At 33.8% G+C, this 23,092-nt stretch overlaps 1 protein-coding gene across 3 annotated transcripts in view; it reads left to right on the top strand.

Annotated features, from left to right (window-relative positions):
* The window catches only part of ZSWIM2 (zinc finger SWIM-type containing 2), a 34,899-nt gene extending 12,459 nt beyond the window's left edge, over positions 1-22,440 (top strand). For 2 of the 3 annotated variants that reach the window (XM_072612599.1, XM_072612602.1), the window contains 5 exons: positions 3,410-3,661; positions 15,258-15,342; positions 18,757-18,878; positions 19,758-19,911; positions 21,238-22,440. In XM_072612599.1, coding sequence (XP_072468700.1) covers positions 3,410-3,661; positions 15,258-15,342; positions 18,757-18,878; positions 19,758-19,911; positions 21,238-22,059 — 1,435 coding nt within the window. In that variant the 3' untranslated portion in view covers positions 22,060-22,440. The remainder of the gene's footprint in view (positions 1-3,409; positions 3,662-15,257; positions 15,343-18,756; positions 18,879-19,757; positions 19,912-21,237) is intronic. The other variant, XM_072612600.1, reaches the window with a different exon arrangement.
* Positions 22,441-23,092: the final 652 nt, after the last annotated feature.

Below are 23,092 nucleotides of genomic sequence, written 5' to 3'. Positions count from 1 at the left end.
CCCTTTTCAGTTTTCTCAATCTATGAACCTGTTAATTATGAGGTTTCCCAAAATGAAAAAAACTAAAGTTTTTTTATAAAAGATAGCCTATTGTAAGAATAATTTTCATGTTTCCTATGGTAAATTTTAATGGATCAAAAATTAAATTAGACTCACAAAATCAATCCTAGCCTTCAATTTACCAAAATTTCAAAATAATGTGTGTATATACACATATATATGCATATATATACACATGTACATCCATAAGTACATGTGTATATACTTTGAAGGTGAAGAAATAAAGTAATACTATTTTATTTATGGTGGTACTTACTTAAAATATAAAACTATTCTTTCTCCTTGGTATAGTAAAATACCTTACAGTTTTCAGAATCTATTTTTAAATAAAAGTACTTCAGAAATTTATTTGCACTTAAATATTTGAAGGGTAAATAAATTTTTGAAGTACTTATCAATATTTAAATTTAACAAATTTAATTATTTAATATATTTGTGGCAATATATAATTTCTATTTAAATATTAATTTAATAAAACTATTTTAAAATATTATTCATGCTAATCTACCTTCTTAAATAATATTACATTCCTTCCATTTCTTCCATTCATTTCCATTAATAATTTTCTCCCAAAATTGCTAGGGAGCTTAGTTTTCTATACCTGTTTTATCAACTTTTATCTGATTTAAGAAAATATCCGATTTCCATAGTGTTTCCTGAAGTATTAGTAAAAAAAAAACAAACAAACAAAAACAAAAAAAAACCCATATAATTATAAAATTGCTGGAGTGGATAATACTTTAAAAGTAATCTAATCCAGCCTTTGCAAAACATAAATCCTATTTACTGCATCTTGAATATTAGCTTCAGGTCTCTGCTTGTGATTGATAAACAATTCATTATCCTCCAAAGCAACCTATTCCATTTTTGGACAGCCTTAATTATTTCAGGATATTCCTTACTTTATATTGAGCCAAAAGTTGCTACCCTAATTTCCATCAATTGGTCTGACATTTGCCTTCTGTTGCCAAACATAAACGATTTAATATTTTGCTGCGTGATAACTTTTTAAATATTTAAAAGCTTTAAACCCCTTAAAGTCTCCTCTTTCCCTTCCTAAACATTCCTAGTTACTTCATTCAATTCTTATATGATTTGCTTTTGAGTCTCCTTACAAGTCTAACCACATTCTCCCCCCAGCCAATGTGTTGTAGCTTGTCTTAAGCCTTCCTAAAATGTGACCCCCAACACTGGACATAATCAACACTCCAAAATATTCCTCTCTTCCCCCAACTTATATTTATGGGTTGTTTTTTAAACCCAGGAACAAAATTACTCCAATTAATTTTCATGTTGTTTAGGGATGAGATACTGAGATATTTGTGCATTCTGATTTAGTTGTGCATTGTGTTATCCCTCCCCTAATTTGTGTCATTTGAGAAGCATATTATCTATGTCTCACTGAAATTACTAATAAAATATTGAAAAGAATACAGTTAGGGATAAGACCTTGGGGTAGCAATCCTCTATAGAGCTCCTTATATTGATCCATTAATCAACAGTCTAGGTTTGGTCAGTCAAACAGTTCCAAACACCTTTCTCTGTAAGGGTATTATGAAAAATTGATGAAGTGATACCTGTATGAAATCCAGTTATATTATGTCCCTGGATTTTCCCCATTATCCTATTAAGTAACCATATCAAAAAAAAAAAGTGTGCTTGTCCACCATACAAAATTCGCTATCAGTTCATATAGACTCATAGTGACTGCCTCTTCCTAAAATGCTTATTCTCTGTCCCTTTAAACATCCATTCTAGAATTTTTCCAGCAACCAATGACAAACTCACTAGACAACAATTAACAGTCAACAGTTATTTAAAGTCTCTATCTTCCATACTTTTTAAAAAATCTATTGTTTGTATGCCACAAGTCCTGCAGCATCTCCCCCATTCACTACAAATCCTTGAAGACAACATAATTTTTAAAATCTGAGGTTTTTAAGATACAGCAATATATAACATTATGGTAAGTGGGTACGATTTTTAAACTATAATAAGTAATTCTCACAGAATTCTATAAATCCTGCCCCAACCTCTCTGCTAACCTCCAACCTCATGTTACCAGCTGCCTTGTAGTCATCTCTAACTAGCTATCCAATAGACATCTTACTAAAACAGAGCTCTTTGTCTTTCTTCCTAAACCCTACTCTCACCTTCCCTATTATTATAAGTAAACCACACTATCCTCCCAGTCCCTCAGGTTTGAAACCTAATAGTCATCCTCAGTTCTTCACTATCTCTGACCCCCTCCCCCATATCCAATCTTTTGCCAAAACCTAAAATTGATTTCACCTTTGCATCATCTCTCAAATATGCCCCCTTCTGTCCTCACACCACCACACTAATGTATGCCCTCATCACCTCATGCCTAGACTATTGTAATATCCTGCTGGTGAGCCTACCTGCCTCAGGTTTCTCCCTACTCCATCCATTCAGGCACCAAAGTGATTTTCCTAAAGTGAAGACCTGACCATATCACTCCCCTACTGAATAAATTCCAGTGGTTCCCTATGGCCTCCAGGATCAAAAACAAAATAGAGCTGTTTGACATTCAAAGCCCTTCATAACCTAGTCCCCTCCTACCTTTCCAGTCTTTTTACACCTTACTCCCTATCACATACTCTTCCATTCAGTGACACTCGCCCCTGGCTGTTCCACAAATAAGACAGTCCATCTCTCAGTTCCTGAAGTTGTCTCCTATGCCTGGAACACCCTCCCTCCTCAACTTAACCTACTGACTTCCCTGACTTCCTTTTAAGTCCCAACTGAAATTTCATCTTCTACAAAAAACTTTTCCTAAGCCCTCTTAATTTTAGTGCCTTCCCTTTTATTTCTTTTTTATCTTGTATGTACTTCTTTGTTTGGATTTGTTTACATGTCTCCATTAGATTATGAGCTCCTTGAGGGCAGGATTGTCTTTACCTTTTTGAATCCTCCATGCTTAGCAAAGTGCCCGGCACATAAGTGCTTAATGAATGTTAACTGATTGATTTATTGATTGGTAATTTTTTTTCATTTTACAAATAAAGAAACATTAATGAAATAAAATCCTACAATAAATCAATAGAAAGGATAAGTTGAAATTTTTCTGGTCTAGCTCTTCTGCTTAGCACTACTAGAAATGTACAATTTGGTAGAGACAAATACATTATAACTGGAAATCAATTCAGAACTATGTCTTATGAGGGGAAAAAGTTTTAGTAACTTTCTGATGGTAACAGTTAACTTGGTATGACAATTCTTGATGATAGAGTTAACAGAGAAACAAATTGGATGGTACATTGAATAGTTATAATGTTATTGGTAAAAAAAAAAAATAACTTTTGCAAATTCTCTTTATTTCTACCAGGTATGGTTGTGGTAATAGCGTTCATATAAAATGTATGAAAATATGGGCTGATCATCAGGATAAGTCATCAAAAAACTCTGTTGTCAAGTGCCCTCTGTGCAGGGAAGAGTTTGCACCTTTAAAACTAATTTTGGATGAATTCAGAAACTCTACCAGACTTGTGACAGCAGCAGAGAAAGAAAAGCTTAACAAACACCTTGGAATTCCATGTAACAACTGCAGACAGTTTCCAATTGAGGGAACATGTTATAAGTAAGTATCAATTGCAATTCATTTTAAAAATTTGAAAAGTAGCCTTTATTTTTCACAGTTTTTAAAACTTCTTAACCCATTAAGTCTTAGTTGACTCATCTTAGCATGCAAATGACTCTTCAAGCCCCTTCAAGAAGAGCCCAGGCTCTGATAGGTGAATCCAAGCTGGAAAAGCTTTCAAAAGTATGGACCCTCAAACAGATTGTACATCAGTTGCCTGAGGACCAACTTAGCTAACTTATAGAGAAGACCATTGCCAGAAGGTTGACCCCTAGAGTATTGAATTTAACACTCAATAGTTAAGGGCTTCAAAATTTTATCCTCATAACTTATGGTTCTTTGTTTTGATTCCATGTAATCCCACAGCTTTAAAACAGATTTCCAGAACAAGAGTTCTAGGCATGGCATCTTTCTTTGGTGACTCTAGCATTATGACAGGCAACTAGAGAGTACTTCAAACTTTACCTTTCTACTCTTTTTGCACTATTTTCTTCCCATTTGTGAGATCTTGAGATTTTGTACGCTGGGGTTTCTTCAACTGGGTCCATGAATTTCTAAAAATATATTTTGTTAACTGTATTATAGTATAATTAATTTCCTTTGTGATCTTATTTTTTATTGTATACATTTAAACTGTTATTTTTAGAAGGGGTTCAGAGGTTTTACCAGACCTCAAAAAGGGTCTGTCATACAAAAAAAAACCCCAGAGCTAGAGAAGCATAACTACATAGAAGAGAATCTGTGCTTTGCTACAGCCCAATACCCTTAATTTTATTTTAGTCAATCAACAAACATTTATTAAGCATTCTGTGCTAAGCAGTATGGATACAAAGAAAGGTAAAAACAGCCTGTGTTCTCAGAGAGCTTATAGTCTAATAATGGTAGAAATAGCATGCAAACAACTACATACAAACAAGATACATAAAGGATAAATTGGGAATTATCTCAAAGGGAAGGCCTTAGCATTGAAAATAGGGAAAGACTTCTTGCATAAGAGGAGACTTTAGCTGTGACTTGTAGGAAGCCAACAGAGATAGCAATGAAGAGGGTCAAAATTCTAGGCATGGGGGACAGTTGGTGAAAACAATCTGAAACAAAGACTTGATCAATCAAGGCTCCTGATAATACCATCTTTTTTAAATGACTTGTTAAAATCTATTGGCATTTCCTTTTTTTGTCAGCTTTCCCATATATTTTTAAGAAGAAACCGTTTCCTTGTCCATTCTACTAAAGCATTTGCTTCTGAGTCATTTTTGGCAAATATTTTGAATAAATCTAGTTTTTATTTTTTTATTTGTCTTTTAAAATAAAAAAAGAAATTTCTGGCCTTGTTTCACTCTACTCTCCTTCATATGGGAGTACTACTGTATGTTCCAACCAAACCAAGCTAATATATGTTGCTCTATCTAGTTCTGTCTTCTAATTCCATGCATTTGTCCAGGTTGTTGACCAGGCCCCATTCTCACCTGGTAAAATCTTTCACTTTCTTCAAGAATCACTTTATGCTTCACCTTTTCCATGATATTTTTCCTTATTCCCTCACAGATAAAAGTGATCTCTACCTCATATTTTTTGTTTTTATTTAGGCTTCTCCACTTTGTTTGGACCTTTTCTTTTCCCTCATATTCTTCTTTGTATCATACTTATTTGTGTATGAGACAGTGCATGAGATCCTGGACCTGCAGTCAGGAAGATTTAAGTTCAAATTCAGCTTCAGACACTGGCTCTATGACTCTGAACAAGTCATTTAAGCTTCTGTGCCTCAGTTTCCTCATGTATAAAATAGAAATAATAATAGTACCTGCCTCTCAGAATTGTTATAAGAATAAAATGAGATAATATTTATAAAGCACTTTGAAAACCTTAAGGCACTATATGATAACTTGTATATGATATTTTGTATATGAACAAATAATCTTCCATTAGACTGTAAGCTGCTGGAGGGTAGGGGGCTGCAATTTTTATCTTTGCACCCTTCATGCCTAGAACAATGTTTAGCATACATTAATTTATTAATAAATATTTGTTTAATTGTTAAAGTATGCCATAATCCTAACTGATGCTCAGATTAATGGACTGAAAAACACTGTAAGGTCATCAATCATAAATACATATAACTTATACTCATTAGGAAACCAGACCAGTAAAAACTTTCATTAATTTTGAAACAAAAGTATTCTGGCAATTCTTAGTTAATTAATTTTTAGTTTACTAGAATATCTTGAATCCCAGTTTATCATCGTTTTATTATCAAGTTTTTGTTCTTTAGGAAATTTTATGGTGTCCTTAATGTTCAAATTGGAAGAAAAAGAAATAACCAAGTGATCATGATGTTTTTTTCTTCCTCCAGTAAAGGTAGAGACTTAATAAAATTTTCAAGGATATATTGTGCTCATAATATTTAATATTTTTCATAAAGGAATAGTATGAGAAATTTTAGAAATTTATTTTAGTGATTTCAGAAACTAAGACTATACTCAAAATATTCATTTTTGTAGTTTACATAGTCTAGTGACTCTTAAGTATGCTATAATTTTTCTTTTCCAAGTAAGTCAGAATTTAGTTCATGAAGCTTTTAGAAGTCTCAGCTAATTTTATTTTTACATATTTGAAGTAAATTATTCTTACTCAGTTTTCAATTTCTTATGGTAAGTAATAAATTAAAAGATATCAGGATAGCAAGAAAATATACGTTATATGTGTGTATATGTGTGTGTGTGTATGTGTGTGTGTGTCTTGCATATACACTATAAGAACTATGTGCTTGGGATCCTCAGGGAGAAACACCTGTTTTTAGAGTTTCTGTATCTTTGTATCTTTTTTTTTTTTGTATATTTGTATCTTTTCCACCCATCCTAGTTCATAAGCCAGTTATCTTCATACAGTTGCTATTAAATGATTTTGATTAAATGAATAACTCCTAGGTTATGGAGGTGGGGAGCGCAGAGGTAGAGTATGGGAACTAACAATGACAAAGGGTAGACATAGGAGGAAGGATGCTATCGTAGAAATACTACTAAACATGGAGTCAGAAGCCTTGGGTTCAACTTGTGATTCTTCCACTTACCAGCTATGTCACTTTCACCCACCTGGACCTGTTTCCTCATTTGAACCATGAGAGGATTTGATAAGATTATCTTTAAGAACCTTTCCCATTCTATGACCTATCATATAGGACTGCGTGATTTGCTTTTGAGTTCTGTAATTCTGTGACTTTCCCAAGTATTAAGTTATTGTCTTTTTACAGATAACTCTCAAATCTCTAAATCTAGCTCTCTCCTAGTCTTCATTCTCATACTGTCACTTGTCTTAGAGACATTTCCAAATAGATGTCTGATAGTTCCTCAAACTCAACTTGTCAAAAATAGAATTCATTCCTTCCCCTAAACCTGACCTTCTTCCTGACTTCCAATTTCTGTTGATGTTACTTCCATCATGTAACTCAGCCAGTTTTGCAATGTCCACATTATCCTAGATTCTTCACTTTTCTCCCTAGGCCTCAATCAGTTTTCAGGTCATTGATTTTGTCTCCACAATATCTCTCAAATCCCTCCCCTTTTTTCCACCACAGGGCCATCACTCTAGTTCAGACCTTCATTATTTGTCATTGGGACAATTAGAATAGCCTCCTAATTAGTTTCCCTCTCTTCTTATTTTCCCCCACTTCATACTTCTTATAGATGCCAAATTGATATTTCTAGAACACAGGTCTGACTATTTCAGTTCTCTGCTCAAGAAGCTCATTAGCTCCCTATTGCTTTTAAGATGAAATACAAATACTTTTCTTTTACATTTACAGTCTTCACAATCTGACTCCAGACTTCCCAGCTAAACTGGCCACTTTATTCTTCACATATTATATAACTTAGTAGTATAGGAAGAGAGATTACTAAAATAAAAATAATCATGGAAGGCTTCATGGAGAGAGTATGCTTAAACCAAGCCTTTAAGAAAGGGTAAGATTTAGAAAAGTAAAGAATGAGGAAAGACCTTTCTAGGAAAGCTATCACATATACTACTTAATCATAATCCCATCTCCATATCTTTGGATGAACTTCCTCTATATCTGAAATGCATTCATTAACTCTTAACTTCTACCTCTGAGAATCCTTTCTTGTCTTCAAAACTCAGTGCATTACATACCCCCTCTGTGTGACTGCCTCTTTCACCCCAAAAAACAAAATAAAACAAAGCAAAAAACTTTGTATTTACTCTGTATATATTTGCATCTACTTAGATATGTATATGTTGTTTCCCTTGATAAAATGTAAACTCGTTGAGTACAGGAGCTGTTGCATTTTATATTTGTACACCCAGCACCTAGTATAGCCTCTGTCACATATTAGGTATTTAATAAATACTTCTTGATTGGTTGTTTGAAAGGCAATACAGAAGTACAGGTGGATTTAATTAAGCCTATACAAATCAGAGAAGTATAGAGAAAGGAAGAAGGATATAATGAAGGACTTGTAAACCATTGCCTTAGGTAGAAGAAAAATAGATCAAAGGTGACATAAACAAAATTTACTGTACTTATACACAGGGGTGGGTTTTTTTCCCATGATAGACTAAAAAATCAAAATACAAAACAGCCATCAGTCCTGCAGTGAAAATGATTTGACAGTGGAAAAGGAGTCAGAAGATACAAAGAATTACACAATTCTTAGATCATCAGCTAACACTGATTTAATTATTAGTATTCTCAGTATATAAACTTCATCCAGTTGCCAGTGAGTTGACACAGTACTAGAAGTAGACTGCATCTAGATTTACATTCTTGCTATAAATGAGTGCTACAATAAAACTTTCAAAATATAGAAAGAATCGGGAAGGTATATTGAATGGATCCCCTATGGAGGGTTTATAGAAAAACTTGGAAGAGAATTACAGAGATTATGAAGGGAACATAGGTTTTTATGAAGATACAAAGATACGAAAGCTTTGGCCTGTGCTAGTGGAAAAAGACCCAACATTTCTGTGATCATGGTTACATTTCTTAAAGTACAGATAGTCTGTCTATGGATCTCTATGTTGTATAGTCTATACATTGATCTACATATAGATTATAGATAGGTATCTATTTATATAGAGTAGGACTCATAACCATTAGTAAAGAGCCATGATAGAGAAGAATGTGGATCAGGTAGAAAGCTAGAATAAAAAAATCTGGCTGTGACAAATCCAACACTTAGTGTTCTATAAATGTAGTTAGTCTTTCAACTATATTGACCCTTAAATTTTCACATGTAAAACATGAACAATTAAACACACACTGGTGATTTCACAGTGTTGTTGTATGCAGAGTTGCGTAAACCTTAAAGTGCCAAATATATAGTTGTTACGTTCAGAATATAACTGATTAGAAGACAAAAAAATGATCAGTTATAGAATATATTATACTATAATGATAGAGAATAATAATGTTCATGAGAGGCAGCCTGGTATTGTAGAAAGAAACAGCTAGACTTGGAATCAGGAGACCTGGGTTTGTATCCTGGGTCCAGCACTTACTAGTGGTAAAATGAAGATTTAAGATCCCTGTAGATCTTACCTAAAAGTTGTTGTGAGTTAAGTGAGATAAAGTTCTATATAGGCTTTGCAAAACTTAAAGTACTTTGTAAATGTCAATAATTTTACTGTTGTTTTATTATTTTAGAGTTTCTGAATTATAGAAAGTTTTCATCTTAAGTCTATTGATCATCAGTTATTGTGGAGTCTACATAATCATTAGATTTTTTTGAACACTCATTGAAAAATGCTCCAGGAAGATATAGTGGCACTGAGACATTCACAGCGCCTTTGGCGGGCATGAATATGCCAGCACAGTTCTGAATCGTAAAATACAACAGACTCTCCACATGGAAGATGGAACCAGAACATTTATTCAGACACCAGAAGTCAAATCCCAACATCAGAAAGCCAAATCCATCATAGTAATAAAGAAATCTATACACAGTAACAATGCAGAGAGCAACACCAGCCCCAAACCTTCCCTCTATTAGGCTTCCTGCAAACCAACTCCCTTAAACAAATCACAAACAAACTCTCCCACTCACACTAGTTGCTGCCTTTCCCAACTCTGACGGCTTTCTAACTTCCTCTTAGATCTGCTCTAGTTCTGCCTCCTCCTGATCCACCCTTCCTGCTCCACCCCTTCCTATTCCATTTGACTTGATTCATGTAACTCTGGCTTCCATGTGACTTAAGAAGATCACATGGGAATATTAATGGATGGGAACGAGCTTTCCATTAAGCAGCAAAAATACATTATCAATACATTCAGCCCAAGATCTTTCTTATCCATTAGACAGGTCAATTGGGCAACTGGTATCAACAGAACTTTTAAAAGGGATAACAGAAAATAAGCACATAAAACAATATTTTAGGGTGGGACTTGAACACAAGCACTGCATCATTCCCCCCTTGAACCACTGAAAGGGGCCCAAAATCATGGGGTAAAGGGTGAAGGTTTCTAATTCTATAGCAACTTCCTGTTGAAATTGGATATCCCTGCCCCAAGAGGTCCCATTCAAGAGGTCAATTCTTTAGCTGGCATCCAGAGTTTGGTCAACATCAGGTCCAGGGGTGACACATCACAGTCATTGACAGGAGATGACATCCAGCTTAAGTGATCAGGCATCTACAAGTGGAGGGTACTAAGCCTGCAGAAAACAAATCTGACAAACAAGGTGAACAGACAAAAAGCCAAAAAGAAACAAGGAGAAATAACTGGAAGCACAGTAGATGTAGGGTCAGCCATGCTTCTGGAGTCCATGAACCTGTTATAGCCTCATTCACTGTTGTTTACTGTTTTGGGGGGCATCATTCTGGCTAGAGGTAACTGAACTGGGGCCTGGCCAATTTCTATTCTCCCTGCAGGTGTAATGAATTTGGATACAATGTTTCAGGAGGATCTGTAGGGACAGTTATTATTTCCTTTCTCAGCCTAATATCAAGCCCCTTTTCTCCATACATTTTTCATAGTTCATTAGTTGGAATGACATCTACTCTTCCAAAATCTACTACTGCTCTTAATAGAACAGTAAACAATTCTTGTCAGTCTATTCTGACTTTGCATGTGCTGGCTATTTACTCTTCTCTCAAGAAATTTATCTGTTTCACTGATTTTCACCATCCAAGGTACCAACAATTCTCCCATCCTTTGGGTGAACTGACTCAAAATATCTGTGACTTCCTACTGAGTAAAATCTTCAATTACCTCCCCAAACACTGTGTGGCCCCCCCTGATTCTCCTGCTTCTGCCTGAAGCCTCCCATGCATCCTGCTAGTAGGTGTTTGGTTCCTAATCAAGGCCAGCCTGTGCAAGGGCTACGTTCACCTTTTGCTTCTTTTTGTGAGCTAAACTAACAACAGCTTTTTCTTCTACCACCTGAGACTTTCTAGCTTGCTCTTCTAAGGGAGAGTTTGAACACTGCACGATAAAAAGCTTCTCATGCAAACCAGCCAACTCCTTTTCCATCTGAGCTTTCTCTTCCAACAGCTTGTCTCTGCTTTTACACATAAGGCAATTACTTGTTAGCAAGGCCCAGCCTCTCCAACATACCCCTGCCAGTTCTTTTCCTGGTTTTATTGGTATTACTTGTAAACACCTTTCAAAATCTCTAGGTTCTTCTGTCTGTAGCCTTGTGGTTCCCAGTTTTCTCAGAACCCTGGGCTTTTAGCCCATTCTTTTGCTATGGAGGAATAAGACAAATCCTCCTATCTTGGGATATCCATTTCTTCCTCTGAGGCCTTTCTGCCTCCAAATAGAGGTCAGATATTTTGCAATCCTATCCTTGTTGCCATATGTAGTGCCATTGCAATATTCACAGTGCCTACGACAGCCACGACTATGCCAGCACAATTCTGAATCACAAAATACAACAGACCCTCCACATGGAAGATGGAACCAAAACATTTATTCAGATACCAGAAAGCCAAATCCCATCACCAGAAAGCCAAATCCATCATAGTAACAAAGAAATCTATAACAATAACAATGCAGTGGGCAACACCAGCCCCAAGCTGTTAGGCTTCCCATGAGCCAGTTCCCTTAAACCCAAAAAGACTCTCTTAAACAAAATCATAAACAAGCTTTCCCACTCACACTAGTTGCTGCCTTTCTTAGCTCTGACTGCTCTCTTACTTCCTCTCAGCTGTACTCTAGCTCTGCCTCTTCCTGTTCCATTCTTCCTGTTCTACCCTTTCCTATTCCATGTGACTTGACTCATGTGACTCTGGCTTCCCTGTGACTTAAGCAGGTCACATGGACCTATTAATGGATGGGAAAGATCTCCCCATTAAGAAGAAAGATTGTATTAACAATAAGCAAAAATGCATTATACAGAAGATTAAAAGTAGAAGGGCCTTGGTTTGTTGTTGCTTTACATTAGTCTTAAATATTAAACTATTCATTTCCAATACATTGCAGGATGGAATTGAACAGTGAGATTGTTTTAGAGTTCCTCTTAAATGAAGTGGTCAAAGAAGGACATTATTATCTGTATGAAGTGAATTTTGAGAATATTAGAATACATATATTTATATGTAATACCTTAAGTGATCAAAAGTCAAATATGCATAAATTGTAAATTAAAGATTGCATTTCTCCATTGATGCCCTTCATTAAGGTGAATAATAAGAACTGAGAATAAACATTAAGCAAGAAAAAGTAGAAAACAGTAATAGTTAATGCCATTTATCTATATATTGGTATGTCTATGCAATAAGAAATATTGCCTTTTTGAGACAGTGTGGCACAATTCCTAAAGAAAGAGCTGTCCTCAGAGACAGGAAGATTTGAATTCAAATTTCATTGTTAACACAAATTGGCTTGTGACACGGGACAAATCACTTAGCCTTTCATTGTTTTGAAAAATTCTTTTAAGATTTTAAGTTACAGAAAAAATGCTAATAACCACTGATAGAAGAACTTTTCACCTATGGAGTTCTCTATACAAATGAAATGACAGGTCATAGCCCTATCTTATATTGTCTTAAGAAAAATCTATTTAGATATATTCATAAACTGATTGGTGTGTGTAATCCCTCCACCAGCACAAATTACAATCATTTCCATTTTGCTTATGTCTTCTTGTAAGTCTTCCATAGATGATTCACCCAAAATGGAGACTTTCTTCTGATTCTTTTATTATTTAGGGAGTACTAGAGCAGTATTCAGGCTATGTATCTGTTATCCTTTTCTCTCATTAAAGACTGACTCATCTCCTTTTCTGGTCATATATGTCGCTGATGATCTCTTACTTCTTTCACGCAACTCATTGTAGACAAAATGCTATAGCCTAACTACACCCATCATACATCTTATCACTTCTCTTTGTGACATCTCTGATTTTGATTCTTCAGGGATCATGGTGGTCCATGAGTCAGAGCCATATACCATCAACCAAAGAATAGTAGTTTCAAAAACATGCACCTTTAAGCAGTAAGTAGCTTGAATTCTTTGAAATACCTATTTAATTTCCTAAACATTATCCATCATTATCTCTTATTTAATTCTGAACCCAATTCACTTATTTATTTGTAATGACTTTGCCCTTTTTTCTTATGGTATATGATTTATTCAGTGCTTACTGTGTCAGATGCCTTCCATATTACTTTTCAAAGAAAATACTTTGTACTTAAGTACTATGGAAAGTGAAATTCTAGGTAATAATCCAATAATCCAAAAAACCTTTGAGCTCTTTTGATTCTGAGCCCATAATTTTTAACAATAATAATAATAATAAATTAACATTCCTATAGACTTTTTCAGGTTTACAAAGGTCTTTTCAAATTTTATTCTCACAACAACCCTGGGAGTAGAGGAGGAAGCTGAGGCAAACAGCAGTTAAGTGACTTGCCCACACAAGTAGTATTTGTCTGAGGCAAGATGTAAACTCAGGCCTTCCTGATTTCAGGTCTGCCTCTATTAACCGCACTTCCTAACTGCCACTTTCTAACATAGTCTTCATTATACTCACCTGTTCCCATCTTTGCACTGAAAATATTAAATATTAAGGTATATTTTGACTTAATCAGGAGTTTATTCAATTCTTCATAGAATTTTCTCTATTTCCTCATCCTTAATAAGTACTGAGTCATGAGTTGTAACTGTCTTTATATTTTCTTCTAGTGTTTATCATTAAGAGTGCAAAGTCGAATGACAAATTCTCCAGTGACATAATGTTAGTTGTTGCCTTCAGACTCATGATGAAACCAATTCTGTCAACTCCTTTTTTTGCGTTTCCTAGAAGAACCTTTGAGCCATCTTTCTATTAAGCTACATTTACATTCTGTACTTGCATTCTGATTTCATTACACATGAAAGTGTGGATATAGAGATCTGGCCTCAGAGCAAGGAAGAATTCTGTTCAAGTCCCACCACTGACACATACTAGGTATGTGTCCCTAAATATATCATTTAATTTTTCAGTATTCTAGGCAACTCTCTAAAACTCTAAGCTGCAAAAGAGTGCTGACCTACACTGGTAAAAGAAGTTTCTTCACCAAAGAGTCCTTATACCAATTGAAATCACAGATCTAGTTCTTCCTATGGCTCAGTACATGAACATGGATATGATTCGGATCTCCTATAATACCTCACATCATTAATCTTGTACAAAAAAAAATTAAACCAACTTAGAGAACCAATAGTTAATGTCATTATGTAATTAAAAACTCTGTGATTCTTAGTACTCTTTACCCTTCTTTTCCACCTGTGCCCTGTGACAACAGGATGATTCTACACAAGAATCAGAGACTATTATATTTTTGGGTGCTTCCTGGAACACCATCATCAAAAATTTCATCACCTCTAGGCCAGTCTTTTAATTATTACTCTCTAAATATATTTAGCTAGGCTGGTCCTTGCACAGCAGCAGAAACAATCTGTTTGGAGGCCCATTCTAGCTGGATAGAATATGCTAGAGCTTGTACCCTGCTGTCATGAAACTAGATCACCTTTCTGCCATATGAGGCTTTGTAAGAGAACTTTGATGGCAATTGAAAATTATATTTCCACAAAAAAAGGTAAATTCTCATCTGCACTTTTCATACTAATGAGTGAATGTATTTCTTTATGTTCACAGTGTTGTTTCAATAGCTTTGAATAAAATCAGAAGTCAATTGAGGTTTTTTAAACATCCTATAAAATTTACCTTAAAGCAGTAAGTTTGAATTTTATCATTTCAGAGTGACCCATAGTATAGTTACATGCTAAACTATGTTCTTTTATTTAATCAACAAGTGTTTGTTGAGTACATACACTTACTTATCTCTGTGCCAAGTAAAACAGGGTATTTGGCCTCAGGAAATATAATATAGCTATTCCTGACATGAATGACATGGGTGAAACAATTAGTGAACAAGTTAAATGGAAAGGAATGCTAAATGCCAAACTGTTAAATTCTACTATAGGAATAGAGATGAGGGCAAAAATAGACTTCATGGCCAAGGCATGGCTGGAACCAGGCCTTGAAGAATGACTAGGATTTTAAAAAGTGAAGAAAGAGCTTGCTAGGAAAGCTATTGGACACTTAATTATAATTTTCCAAAACATTTGGATCTAGCATTTTCTTTCTTTTGGTATTTTTAGGTGCACTGAATGTACTGAATATCACCTATGCCACGAATGTTTTGTTAGCTCTTGCCATCCTCTACATATTTTTACCTTTCGAAAGGTATAGTATTCATCTCAAACAATTTTTATGTTCTCCAGTATAGATTCCATAGGCAATCCAAAAATACATTTGAATTGTGATGATAAACTGCATTGCATTTCTTATTAAAGCCTAATATAATCAAAAGAGGGAAAGAATGGGCAGAGAAGTTTTAAAAAAAGGGAGAAAGGTTTGGTGTAAGGGTTAACCAAGGAATAGCTAGAAATAGTAGAAAAAGTTGAATAGAGATGTGATTACAGACCAAAACAGAATAAATGACACTGGTGAAGAACAAATATTTGGTCTAGATACATGGTAAAAAATGACAATATTGAGAAAAGTTGACTTAATGATACTGGACAGCTCATTGAGACTCAATACTTTTTGTTTTGGATATAGTCATGATTTTGTTGATATCTACCAAATAGTCATTAGCTAGTATATGTCACTTCTAAATGTATAGATGATGACAGGTAAATGTTTTATGATAGCTTTACTTCAGCCTAAATTCAGAAATGCTTAGCATCACATGTAATTTCAAACAACATTAGTTAATGGGCAAATTAACTCATGCTTTCAGCCAACAAACATTATAATGAAGAATTTTTTACTATTAATAATAAGGTTGAACCTTAATCATAGAATTACTTTTGGATGGCAACCATTGTTAGGAAGCATTCCCTTACATAAAACTTTCACTCATTTCACCTTATTTTGGGTGAACAAACAAAATAAGTCTAATTAACCCATCCCATGATACCCTTTAAATATTGGACCATAGTTACCCTATCCCTTTTAAAAGTCTCTTTTCCAGGCCTAAAATACCCACTTCTTTCTAATGATCCTTCTATGGCATGATCTTTCACCATCCTTATATCCCATATCTGAATATTCTCCAACTTGTCGATATCATTCTTAAAATATGTCCAAAACTGAACACTATACTTTAAATGTGGCCCAAGCAGGGTATAGTACAGCAGGACTGTTAACCTCCTTAGACCTGAACATACATCTCTCTTAAAATAGCCTATGCATGCATTAACTTTTGTGGCTACCCTATGATACTGGTTCTTGATATTGAATTTTAGGCTCCCTAAAACCTCCAGATCTTTTTTTCATATTAGCTGTTTTCTAACCATGCACCCCTTATCTTGTCAAGATAATAGGCATTTATTAAGCTTTTACTAAATGACAGGAACAACGTGTTTATGAAGTTGATTTTTAACCTAAATGATTCTTTATATTTGTCCCTATTTCATCCTATTAGATTCATTCTAGACAACATTCTATTCTGTTGACCCTTTCACATTTTATGAGTATATGAAATATGTCTTTATCCAAATCATTGACACAATGATCAACACAGGCCAAAGAAAGATCTCTGTTATACTCCACCTGATTTCATTCTAAGGTTGAAATAATAAAAATCCTTTGTGTTCAACCATTCAAATACTACTGAGATCACATAACTATTATGTTTGGGCCAGAAGTGCCAAAGACACATCCCACAACATTTTCTAAGGTGATGTGAACTAGATTAAAACATAGTTATTATCTGATTTTAATGTGTTCACATATTGAAAAATAAAAGAAATAATAGGGTGGTTTTCTAAGTCAATATGCAATAGCCTACAGAAATCCTTAAGTAAGGTTACCTTACTGGCCCCTGTTTCTATTTGAATTTACACCACCGATCGAAACCATATTTTTTTGTCCTTCTTACAAGGATAGAAGGAAAGATTTTGTCAAATTTTTCCTAAAATGTAAAATATGTAATATTCTTCTAATCTACCTGTCTTGTCAAAAAAAGTTAGTTCAGTATGACTTACTCTTTGTGAAATTACTCTAGCTCTTAATGATTGCTGCTTCACTGTCTAGATGTTCACCAAATAGCCATTTAATAATATTTTTTAGAATTTTGCTAGAAATCAAAATCAAGCTCACTGGCTTATCAAAAATCAAAATCACTGGCAGCCTCTACTTTTTATTTTCAAATAAGACATTTCTTCTTTTCCAATATTCCTCTCTTCAAGATCTTGCAAAGATTAGACAGTGTCTTAGCAATCACATCTACCAATTAAGTCAGAAAGCATTCATCTAAGCCTCTTCATCTCAACTCTTCAAAGACAGGTAAGTGCTCTCTTACTTTTCATTTGATCTACCTTTTCATGGGTTTCAGTTGCCTCTTAATTATTTTTGATCTATTGTTTCCAATCTGAAAATTCTATTTTTAGAGAAAACAGAAGCAAAAGAAAAGAGAAGAGAAGTCCTTCTGCCTTTTCTCCTGCCATCTACTTTCATAATAGTCATTCTGAGCAGTAGTCTTATTCCTTCTTTGATCTTTCTCCTCTCTCCAGCATCCCATTAAGTTACACTTTTTGGTTTCTTTAACATTCCTCACCAGTGTTAGTTTATTCAAACTTCACCACTCCAGACCTTATTCTTATAGAATCATCTAGTGCTTTTATATTCATCCTCAGTTCCCTAACTTTTTTTTTATCTTCTACTGAATGATATTTAAAATCTGAAGTAGTTGATGAATTCTCTGTGTGTCCACATCAGTGTTTCTAAATGATGCCCCCATTTCCTCATTAGAATCATTTTTCCATACATAGTTTAAGTGCTTCTTATGCCTGCTGACTGCCACATTTTCTAGAATTTTAGGGGCATGGGAACCTATTTATTCTTTCTTTGAACCTTTTAAAATCTTCAGTTTTTCTGAAACCCAAGATATATGTCTAAACTATTTTGTCTTTCTTTTCCATTTCTAACACACCTTCTGAAATGGAGTGGTTATTTCCACTTAAGTTTCCTATTATTTTTATCTCAGCAATCAGTTCCTCATTGTTGGTGAGAATCAGACCCACATTAATTGTTCCTCACATTCTTTCTGCCATTCTTTGAAGATGAAGTTAACATTAAGGCAAGTCAATTAGCTTTTCTATTTCTGACGGAGAGAGCAATCCTAGGTAATGTCTAAATCATTGAAGTCCTTCATCTCTGCTATATCATGCCTCCATTCCAGGCTAACAAAGGAAGAATTCTATTTGATTAGAAATTTATAAATGGTGTTTTTCTGCTACTTAAAAAATATAATCAAATGTAAAACAGTGATGAATAATAATATCTGATTTCCATTTTAGATAAAAGAAGATAAAATGTGGATATAGCAAAATAGTTCTTATGAAACTTATTTCATTGTTTTTAATAGTCTACCTTAAAATATGCTGTGATACTGCAGCTCTGTGTTGCAGTGTGAAACATTGTTAATTGTAATATAATATAAAATAATACATAGGTTAGAAAAGATAAAACTTTAATAACTATCTAAATCTTTTATAATTTATTTTCATGTCACTAGTTTTTAACTATAAAGTTTATATAGAAAAATGTCCTTTGAATTACAAAATAATTGCCTCTTTTTAACTAACACAGAAGAGGAATCAAAGGTGGAAATTACTAGAAAAAAATCCAGAGTTATGTCCTCCAGAGAGAATTATAAAAAATACAGAACTTACAAATCAGACTGAAGAAGAGATGACACACTTTGAAAAAAGGTAGGAATCACGTTTTAAGTAAATTTAATCCAGATCTAATCATTTATGAGTTCTCAGGTAATTTCTTCCCAATATAAGTTATTTCAATAATGCTTTCAAGATTGACCTTTCTAGAAGATAAGAAGAGTACTTTCCTTTGAAGATCCCTATTTTTGGATTTCCCTGAACAGATATATAGATTAATGATGTTTAATGAATAATGAATTCCATTAAATGCTCATCTGTTAAGTTCCTCCTATCTCGTTGAGGAAGAAAAGAAGTTTTACTCCATAACCCTACGTTTTTGTGAGATAGAGAGCCTGCTACACTTCCCCTTATCCTTCTGCCCCTTTATGCTCATACTTCAGTAATCTATAATTTCATCAGTGTCTGCTGTTCTTCCAATGTATAGATCACATCCTTTCTATGACTTAGTGCTTCTTTGATCATGACTGTGTCTGAAATATTAATCACCCTATGGATGATAAACCTAGATTTATAATCAACAAAATAGTAAGAACCACCCCACAAATTTCTTGGGGGACTAGTAAATCTAAACACAATTCTGAAAAAGATAAGTTGCAAATATACATAGTGTTTCATAAATGTTTGTTTAATTGAAATATCATGGAATTATTCTCTGAATTAAACCTCTTTAAGTGTTTTTCTATCTTCTCAAGTGGTGTTAGAACTGTATTGTTCAGGATAAGAAATACAACAGATTTTTTTCAAACTTTATATTTCATATAACTTTATTGTCTTTAATTAAATAAAAACCCTGGGGGTAATAATTAGCATTCTCTTTTGTTATGAGGTACAACATTGTAGCAGTAATATAATTATTTTATGACATGTAGCCATAAATCAATATTTATACTTGCATGTTTCTTCTTATTTCAGTATCATTTGTACTCCAAAGCATGTAGTAACATCTCTTCCTCTCATATTAATTACAAAGAACAGTAAGCTCCTGGCTCCAGGGAACCAGTGTCGACTTTGTTTGAAGGCATTTTGTCTTGGTCAGCATACAAGAGTATTATCATGTAATCATAAGGTAAAGACAAAACTTAATAGAAGTCTGTCCATGTTATTTTGGTCAGCCTTGTTCCTTCATTTCAACATTTAACTATATTTCATGGCTTCATACTTAGGTAAATACAAGAGTGATTTAATAATCTATTATATCACTTATTGGTGCTGTGCTGGAAAGTATACAGAATGAATAAATAGACTAAGGATGGGAAGTTCAATCCCTTTATTATACTTTGCAGAAATTTGGTGTTAAGAGAAAGCAGAATTTAATATCATAGATTCTTAGAACTAAGAGGACATTAGAACTAAGAAGAATGTCCCACCTCTTATTAATCTTTTTCTCCAATAAAATGAAATTAGAGTTCAATATTTTGGTCCTTCTTATTGTCATGCTGCATACATTTAAAGCGGGATGTTAATACTTATATATTTATCTTATCAAATGCTTTAGAATTTTTGAATGAAACATATTGTCTGCCCTGGGGTGATGGTACATGTATACAAGCATTGCTACTGGGGAGACTGAGGCTGATGGGTTACAAGTTTGAGAATTCTAAGCTGCATTAGGGCCAACTACCTGTTTGGACTAAATCCAGCACTAGTGTGGTAAGTCCACAAGAGCAGAGGGCCACTGAGCTACTACCTAAGGAGAGACAGGTCAGTCTTAAGTTGGAAACAGAGCAGGTCAAAAGCTTCCATGACTATCAGCAGTGGGGTCAAGTTTGTGAATGGTCACTGTACTTCCAGCCTGAGTGAAATAGAGAGATTCTGTCTCACCCTTCCCCCCAAAAAGTATATGAATATGTGTATGTGTATGTATATGTGTATACATACACATATGTGCATGTTTATAGATACACATATAAACACATATGTGCACATATTTCTACATATAGATATGTACAAATATATATACATATATATATATACACTGCATATTATATAAATGTATGGTAATTATTGTTCCATGTGAACTAAAGCCAGAGTCTCAAACTTTTAATAATTAATTTTTTAAAGTTTTATTAATTTCTGCACTAGAAAATAAATATATGGATATATTTAAATGGAGTTAATCATTCAAGAAAATTTAATCTTGAGTCTTTAATATCACCTGCAAAAGAAATGTTTATCAGATGACTCAAAATTTAATCAGTACATAAAATGATAACTCAGATTCTATTTAAGAGGTCCTGGCTTATCAAAAATTCAAAACATACCTCTTTTAGAAATGAAGAATACCTTTAGTCTTTGTTTAATTATTATATTATTCATAGTTTGATGAGACTTTATATATTGTATTACTTATGATTATAACCAAGATGATTACAATTCTAATATTTTTTTTAAGTTTCATAGGAAATGTATTGACGACTGGTTACTAAACATATGTAATTCATGCCCTATTGATGGTCAAACTGTCTATAACCCTTTAATCTGGAAGAATTCACTGATTAATGGACACATACAAAAGCAAGTACCATATTCAGCTGCCACTCATCTGTCAAAGCAGGTGTATCCAGAACTTTTTATACCTGGCACTGGATTGCTCTTTAAAGAAAACAAATTTGACCACTTACCTGAAAGATCTAAAGATAATTTTGAAAGACTCAATAATCATCGAGATTCAACAGATTTAAATGGGAATGTAACAGTAGATAGTCTACACTCTTTGCAATCAAGTGATCCAGATTCAAGTAAATTCATCTTTGATTATAAAATAAATCACCATTTCCCTAGCTTTCTTCAGGATTCATCCCTTAGTGCTACAGGGAAAATGTCATCTCAAGTGTTTCTTCCTTCCATTACCAAGACTGGAATTTATGCTAAACCTGGAAGCCCATTTGTCAACAGAAAGTTATATCGCCCTGAACAAAAGCCAAAGGGGAACAGAGAGCCTCGGTGCATGGACAATCTTACACTGAAGAAGATTCTTGCCACTAAAATAAGGATTGACCGTGAAAATTCAGATATTACATTTCCAGGGATTTTTCATCATATGGCAAACTGGGATACAACTAACCCTAGCTCATCCAAAAGGGAGAATAATATTATGGGAAAAATCAGACGAAACCATGGTCTCCTGTCAAGAAGGCCTATATCAGATACTTTAAATACTGAAGCTCAAGAGTCGTCTTTAATAATGGAAGGAGTTCCTCTCTGCAAAAGTTAATGTGAATATTTTCTAGGATTAAAATATATTTGCAAAAAAATAGCATATTTTTTGCTAATTATAAGTACTATTCTTGATCCATATATACATATATAAAAATGTGTATCTATATATACATAAATGTATGTATTATTCCTTTACGTAATACACATATCTAGTTATCTGTGAATAGCGTTATCACACTGTTTATTTTACTACAGACAATTTAAACAACCTAGTCCCTAATGAGGGCATAGATTTGAATATTCCGATGAGAAAACTTTAAGAAAAATTATTTTTAGATCATAATGAATTATGAATAATTACCAGAACTCATGATCATTTCAATAATTGCATGGGTTGGTTTTACTTAAATAAAAGAAATAAGCTTTCTTGAAATGAGTTGCTGATTTCAGATATCTTAAATTGTTATATGGCATGCAAATAATTTTTCCTGGCAATGTAATTTGTCACTACCATTTTTAAAAATAATGAGTACAGCATATGATGTGTATAGTAGCATACAGTCTACAGGGGAATTAAGAGGTAGGGGTTTTATTATGAATTTTTTCCTTGAAGTATTATGTTTATAAACCAAATAAGAATAAAATCTAGTCATCATGCCTTACTTTTTGTATTTTCACAGCCTATATCACATCTATAGTTGTTTGCATTTTATTTTTGTATCAGTTTGGCAGATTTGCACCATGGAATTCATTGAGATGACTAGTGTCAGAGATTATATTTTAATTTTATTTTTGTCTCAGGAACACAGAGTTAAAATGTTTTGTTTAAGGGATACCACTGTCATATTCTTGTTCTGTTTCTCACTTTTCTATAATTTGTTAGGTTTTCACATCTTTTCATTTTCTAAGATATTAAACAATTTCTCTTCTGCCATAGGGAAAAGGAAAATGTTCTCTCTCTAGATAGAGTTTTGACTAGTTGGAATGTGATGTCTCTTCCAATTTTTGAGATTCAGAAAATTAAATTTAGTTGTTAAGGTGTTAATAGAATACCACCTTCCCAGATTTATTACACATTATTCCCCTCA

Source organism: Notamacropus eugenii, chromosome 5 (assembly GCF_028372415.1).
Source record: "Notamacropus eugenii isolate mMacEug1 chromosome 5, mMacEug1.pri_v2, whole genome shotgun sequence".
Classification (NCBI taxonomy): Eukaryota; Metazoa; Chordata; class Mammalia; order Diprotodontia; family Macropodidae; genus Notamacropus; species Notamacropus eugenii.
Note: the sequence above shows the minus strand (reverse complement) of the source record. Positions and strands in the feature narration are given on the sequence as shown.